The sequence below is a fragment of the Erpetoichthys calabaricus genome, chromosome 5, assembly GCF_900747795.2.
Source record: "Erpetoichthys calabaricus chromosome 5, fErpCal1.3, whole genome shotgun sequence".
Classification (NCBI taxonomy): Eukaryota; Metazoa; Chordata; class Cladistia; order Polypteriformes; family Polypteridae; genus Erpetoichthys; species Erpetoichthys calabaricus.
The window spans coordinates 214,449,814-214,457,359 of record NC_041398.2 but is presented as its reverse complement, the minus strand read 5'-3'; the positions used below and the strand labels follow the sequence as shown (position 1 = coordinate 214,457,359).

At 38.2% G+C, this 7,546-nt stretch overlaps 1 protein-coding gene across 1 annotated transcript; it reads right to left on the bottom strand.

Annotated features, from left to right (window-relative positions):
• Nucleotides 1-2,161: 2,161 nt before the first annotated feature.
• Nucleotides 2,162-6,659, bottom strand: rx3 (retinal homeobox gene 3). The gene is made up of 3 exons (XM_051927378.1): nucleotides 6,269-6,659; nucleotides 5,271-5,506; nucleotides 2,162-3,508 (listed from the first exon to the last, which is right to left on the bottom strand). Exons 1-3 carry the CDS (start codon nucleotides 6,507-6,509, stop codon nucleotides 3,062-3,064), a joined length of 924 nt encoding a protein of 307 aa, XP_051783338.1. The 5' UTR covers nucleotides 6,510-6,659; the 3' UTR covers nucleotides 2,162-3,061.
• Nucleotides 6,660-7,546: the final 887 nt, after the last annotated feature.

Sequence of the window (7,546 nt, the reverse complement as noted above, 5' to 3'; positions counted from 1 at the left end):
CATTACGCTGAAATCCTAACCCATACCTATCATCTAAAACATCGATTACAATCCTAAGTGGGTATCTTATCATTTTTATTATATTTAATTTCTTTATTTCAACAAGCAGTGAAATTTGTGTCTTTGAAGAGCTTATTTAAATATTTTTGATCTTTCAATTACGTATACATTTATGCAGATACGTAGAAATACGGAATTTGACTTTTTCCTTAGCGCTACCTAAATGAGAGCCTCTTGAACACTTCCATATTTTCTACAAATATTTTGCTAATTAAAACTATGCCGTTTGCAAGTACTCATTTTAAATTACTAAGCGATTTAACGCATATGACACTTTTCAACAATTAAAAATGTTTAATTAGCAAAATGGGTCTTCGTGTAGGTGAAAGGTCAGGCTCGCATTGATCCCACGGTTTAAATGAAGTGTAAGTGACGCGAAGGCTGAAAATGAAGGGAAGACACATGTAGTCGTTTAAAGCAGTCAAGTGTCCCGGATTAGTAAAAACAAATCTGACGGCTACTTGTTTACCAAAGGTAACATATATACATATTCACCGGTAAGCTTACTTTATGAACCCAAATTGATCAAATGAAATAGGAACAGATAATATTTGAGAATTTAAATAGTACATTTTTAAATCCGTTGTCCCGAAACATTTGACACGCGTTCTCCTCGTGGTTTACTTTAAAATACGGTATGATTGAAATGAATATACAAAATAAGTGCTCTGGTTAATTTGTACAATGCAAAATATGTAAAGTATGGGGTTCATTTATAGACTTGATTCATTAACTTATTTGTTTAACTCCTCACATATTGTTGGTGCGCATTTAAAAATGGTTTCTTCGGGTATTAATAACCGTATATGGCTTACTTTATCTATCACAATTTCGCTATTTACTGTTTACATTCAGAAAAAATGGAATGTTTGATTCAATTGTATTGCTTTTTATCCGAAAAAAAAACACTCCGTGAAACTTTCTCTGTCAAAGGACGGACGGAGCCTCAGACTCTAGCTGTCACGAAACCCTCAGAAGTCTCATTTCTAAAACTTGAATACATGTAGCTCGTCAAATTCGAGTTATGGGGCGGACTGGTAAAAAAAATAGATGTATGGCCAGTTCGTTTATTTTTACAGTTGATTAGATTTCTAAAAAGAAAACAAAAAAGACAAGGGTACTCGAATGCACACACGTTTGTGAATATGCGCAGTGACGAACCCGAATCTCAGTAAATCGTTAGTGTTCAATAACGTTTGCACACTTTTAAGGGCTTTTTGAACACGATGAAAGCTGCTGTCACATGGGCAGTTTTACTGTCTGGATATAAAGAGCGTCAAAAACGCGCGGCGCACGTTACAGACCTTCAGGTCCACGCAATTCTGCTTGTGTGGCAGCAGGTGACATTCGTCTATTAACCTAAACGGGTCCCGAGTGCTGGGGTGCCCGGGGTTTGTTTCCTGCCTTGCGCCCTGTGTTGGCTGGGATTGGCTCCAGCAGACCCTCGTGACCCTGTAGTTAGGATATAGCGGGTCGGATAATGGATGGATGGATGGGTCCCGAGGGACCGAGTGTGTGGGCTGTGCCATCGGTTGGTTTCTGCGTCGCTCCTGATTCTGTCCGGATGTCCGCCGGCTCCCTGTGACCCTGGTCTGGATTAACGGGTTTGAGCGTGCAAGAACGGAAATGTAAAAAGTTTATCTGCACGCTAAATAAATAAGTAAAACGATAAACATTTCAGCTACTTCCACTCGACATGTGAGCGCGCGTAAATTATTTTACATGTTGTTATTATTATTATTTTTTAATTTCACGAATAATAACGAATTGTAAAGAGAGGTGAAATGTACGATCGATCCCGTTCTTAGGAATAAACCTGGAAAAGAAATATACATTAAAATATAAGTGCATGCACGCTGTTGCTTTTTTGGCTACTGTAAATGAGACTAATCTTTTCAAATACGAAGTCAAATGGGAATTGTTAATTTGTGGCTTTTTGGAAACACCAAACCCCATTCTGATCTGCGAGCCCTTACTCAAATGGCAGCCTTGTAAGTTTTTAATGATCTAACTGCACAAAAAGAAGCAGCTGATAAAATGGTAATCATATCAATATGCTGTGAACAAACAGAAAATAAACAAAATATCAGGCTCGAATGCATTCCGTTTCTTCAGAAAGGCTTCATTTCACATTTGATTATTTTCATTCAATTATTAGTATACAAAAATGCCTTCACAACGAGTAGTCAGCCTAGAAACTGATTTATGCACAACTGCAATCTGAAAACAAAAAGCATCAAAATGGCAAATTATAAGTGTGAAAACTTTGTTACAGGCATTCATCCACACAGCACGTTGAAAAGTATAGTGGGAGAATGTTCTATCTGGAATATTTAAGTTTGCACTTTTTCTACTTCCAATGCCCATAAAATACTTAATGTTAAAAAACATGAACTGGTATGACAAGCTGCAGGTGTAATTTAATGGTCTTAAAGGACAGCATTGGGAGTAAAGGGCATATGGTAGAAAGAATAAACATTTGGGAAATTGAGCTTCCAAGTCATTAGTGTGTTGTAAAGTAAAGTTGCTTTCTTTAAAAAAGTAGGCTTTCATGTCATTCATGTATTTGATTCTTATTAAGCTTGCTAAGGAATACCAATGCAAAGTTCATTCAAATGCATAAACTGATTTTATAAATGCCAATTTGATTAATTTACATGAGTTTTGTAATACATTTAACACTACTACTGAATAATTTCACTTTTTAATAAAATATTAAAGTTTTTAAAGATAACCCAGTGTTGCTTCAGACTGACTCAGGATGAGTGGACGTGCAACATTCTTTTCACTGTGTTAAAAATATAAAAGCAAGTGCGGGCTCGAGTTCTTTCACATTTCACCTTTGAACAATACACTGAGTGAGAAAGTAATGAAGCTACTTTTGTCTAAGACGGGTTTTGATTATGAAATCATTTCTGATATCTGTACAGTATTCTTTACAATTACAGTAACTCGGGTCAGTATGCAGAGACAGGGACAAATGGACGTCCATTGTAGGCGTCTACCAACTCTTTCCAATAGACTGAATGTGCTCCTTGGCTTTCATTCTTAATGAAGCAATGCTAGAGTTTCTGGGGTCACTTTCCTCCATGGGAAATTTGTCAATAAAAGGAGAATTTCCACATTGATAAGGTGGCGGGGGTCCCAGGGCTGCAATGTGTGGCAAATTATGTCCTACTGGAGATGCGTTTAGGAAGGGTGGTGGCGTGTAGCTTGCTGGAAGACCTTGAGGAGTGGGTATAAAACCAGGAAGGCTCTGGAGAGATGTAGCGCCAGACATTGGAGGCGTGAGCCAAGGTTCCAAAGGTAAGTTGTTGCTGAGATTTCCCATTGATGGCGGTTGAGGAGATCTGTTAAACGTGAGCATTGGAGAGTCCTGAAGCTTCATTGAGCTCACCTCCAGTTTTTCCTGTCGCCTCCATTTGGCTCTCCTGTTTTGAAACCAAACCTGAAAAATACATATTTTGGTCAAGTTCATGGACTATAAATGCGATAGTTAGCAAAGACCCAAGAATGTTTAAATTATCGTTTATTTAATTTAATTTACAAATGCAAAAAATTTATAATTAGATTTTTTTTTATTTACAAGAAAATTGAAATTATTCTACTGTCATTGTCAATTGGTTTATCCTTATTCCCAAAAATGCAAAATATATCACAATAAATAAAAAACGTTAAATAGTGAAATTTTTTTTTATAAAAATTCTATTTTAACCATGTAATTTTCAATTTGTGTTTGAATAAAACCAGCACCAGTAATGGGTGTCAAGAATGGTTAATTCTGCATCTTCACAGTTCCACAGATTGTGCCCAGCACTATCTATGTGAAATCTTCATACTCTCCCTGTGTACATCGTTTTTTTTCTCTTCTCCCATCACAAGTAAATGTAAGTTAGGACAATCAGTGATTCTAAATGTACCCAGGGGAATGAGGAGAGTTGTGTGAGTGAGTATATCCTTGGATGGGCAAACATTTCATGCAGTGTGAGTTCATGCTGTGTGTCAGATGATGGCAGAACCAATTCCAATACCTCAAGACCATCCACTAGAGTAGATTGGTATAGAAATACTGGGTATTGTCAAAAATACATGTATGATCTCTTAATAATGTAAAAATGCACACACTTTTTTTATTATAATAGTAATACTTTTCCAAAACTTACTTGTTAACCATGCCACAATGGACTGGTGTCCAATGCAGGTCATGATACCTCTTTGCAACCCATCCATCCATTATCCAACCCGCTATATCCTAACTACAGGGTCACGGGGTCTGCTGGAGCCAATCCCAGCCAACACAGGGCGCAAGGCAGGAAACAAACCCCGGGCAGGGCACCAGCCCACCGCAGCCTTTTACAACCCTTCAGTGTAATTACTTTTTCGACCAACTCTAAGTTGAACTAAATATTTGTAATGAATTAAGTGAACATTAGAAAAGGCGCCCTTCAAGAATTATTGGCAATGCAGGTGCACTTTTCAAAATAACGGTGCCAGAGTGGTTCTTCAGAACGATGCCATTGGGGAACTCACGTGAATAATGAATTCTCCAAAAAGAACCTTTAGATCCACCAGGATCCATAAATAATCATGAATAGATGATACAAGATTTGTAAAATTCAAATGGGCTCATGATTTTAAAAGTGGAGTAACAAATATAGTATATTCAGGTTTTCTGGATCTGTCAGTATCCAAGAAGGTAGACTACTATTCAATAATGATTTCCGTTTTATCCCATTGATTAGGAACCTTTTCAAAGCCCAAAGAATCAATTTCATATGCAAAGAACGCGTCCGAGAATGAAATGGTTCATTGTGAAGTAATTGTTCAATGAGGAACCATACAACGCAATTAAATGCACATTAAAAGCATGCTGAGCTACATCCTTTGTATGACAACGTGCTACAGAAATAAATTTTGTTGTTAATTTTTAAGCATTTGGCATAAAATTTATTCCTTCCATGTATTAAATGTAACATTTTGGAAACGAAAGTTAATGTAAATTAGACAAATGTATCAAGTGAGTATACCAAAGCATTAAATTATAAAATGTATGTAACTAAGATAGATATACAGATTCAAAATACACCATATTATAGAGTGCAATACTGAAATCAAAATGAAAACATCAAGCGAAAGACTAAATATAAATCAAAATACAATACTGAATACAGAACTCAAAAAATCGGAAAGCGCTCGCTTCTGAGGCTTACCTGGACTCTGACCTCTGGCAGGTTCACTTTCATGGCCAGTTCTTCTCTGCTGTACACGTCGGGGTAATGAGATTTCTCAAAGGCTCTTTCTAGTTCATGCAGCTGGAATGTCGTGAAAGTTGTCCGGTTCCGCCGGTGTTTCTTTTTGGGATGATCTTCGTCTATCATTTTATTCTCATTTTCTCTTGCTTCTGGTAAATCAGGACTGACGGATGCCCTTGACGTGTTGTAGACACCTGTTAAAAGTAATTCGTACAACATAAAAATGCCATCAGTCTTTTATTTTGCATAGCGATCCCAAAGCGCAGCGCGCACTATCAAAATGATCTTAAAGAAAAACGTGAGAACATAAAGTTGCATGATTACGTAAAAATGTTACTAGAATGACCTCCGATCTTAATCTTCCAGGTGATTCTGACTTTGTTTTTAGATTGTTTTTTAAACAGTCCTGAACATTTGTCATGATTTCTTATTGTTTATGTGGCAATTACAAGTAGAAGTTTAGTGTTATTCTCAAAGTTGCACTAACCGCTACCCCGAGTTAGCCTACACGGTTTCATGAAAATGAATAGATGTACAGTCACTTTACAAATGACAAAGCATGAGGATTTAACAAACTACGCCATAACGTGCCATTTTAAAGCGCTCTTAATCCAGATCACAGTCGCGGGGGTCCTGAACCTATCCGGACAGCACTGGACACAACGTAAGAAAAAGTTAATATAGGGCGCCAGTACCCCGCACGCCCTCTTACACACAGCCACGCTAACACTGGGTCAATTTAGAGACCTAACCTACACTGCAGGTGTTTTGGAACACTTGGAGGGGAAAGTCAAACTAAACGTCGGAAAACTGCACATGGACAACAGGCCGGGCTGAGGGTTCGAACCCAAGGCGCAGAACCCGTAAAGTAAGAGGGTTTGCCTACCGTTATGCGGCATGGGGAAATCGTACAACATGTAGTTGAAATATATGTGATAAAAACAGTTACCACGCACTATCAAAACAATCCGCATCTTGATCTTCTTTTTTCAGAGGAGAGGTCTTGCAGGGATCTTTTACCTGCCTTGTACTGACATTATTAGGGAATGAGGGATGCAGAAGATGCTCGTCCTTAGTAAATCCCAAAATTGCTTCTATACTGTGGATCCTCGAAGGGTTTCCAGGGCCTCTTACTAAACGACCCGATGGGGACAGACTTTCATCCATCGTGCTAGCGGACACGCTGAGAAAACGCATGGAATGATCTGTTAGAATTACCGTGTATTAAAAAAAACACAAAAATTAGGTCTTTAGATATCTTCCGATGCTGTTTTTATCAAATGACTTAAATCGTCATCATTTACAATTATATTTTCCAAAAAAATGCATTTGAAAGTTAAGTCGATCCAGGCAAGTGAAGCAAATGAACTCTTGCAAAATCAAAATTGTCCTCACGGTATCTCAAATTCGTCCCTTAGTGCGGGTGAAGTTTACATTAAAGTTTTAAGAAGTCAGTCCGCTGGGAGGAAAACTGTCAGCCTCGGTCTTTCCGATCGGTTTTAAAAGAAGGTGCCCACCCCCTCCTCGTGCTCACTTGCTTTTTTTGTGCCAGTAGCTGCCCCAACTGATGCGAAATGCAAAGAACGTCAGGTCGACTTTGTCGTCTTCTGAGTTTAAGTTCCCAGAGCGATGACGAGTGCAAAAGAAGCTCCTCCCACGAGTTTCTTAGCGCCACTGCAACAGGCCAGCAGCCTCATATAAACCGTCTTACATAAATCTTAAAACCATCTTTACCTCTTCCAGATGTCACGTTGATGATGGTCTGAAAAGAAGGGGCGTCTGGAGATTAAAGCTTAAGGTAGAATCGAATAATAATTACTGAATCATAATCAGCGCACAGATCTTAAGATGCGAAAGCAGATTAACATTTGGCATTATGATCAGACTGTGTTCCAGCTTCTATATTACATTTCTAATAACTTCGTTCGCAGAAGAGGAAAACAACATTGAAGTCCAGCAATGTGCTTGGTAGAAACGGGGGCGGTGTGGAGAATTCCTTACTCCCTGATTATTTCGGGTTCGGCCAATGGCCATATTGTGAAAGCATGTCAGATGGAAAGTTGCACTGTCCGGCAATCGTAACGAAGAGTGCTGGAGACGCAATTTTGCTTTTTGACATTGCGAACAATTAGTAACTTTTAATTATATGGCGAAAACATTTTCCGCTAAATGACTAAATAAATCAATAAATAAATAAATCAAACAAACGTACCAACACGCTTTGCCACGATTAG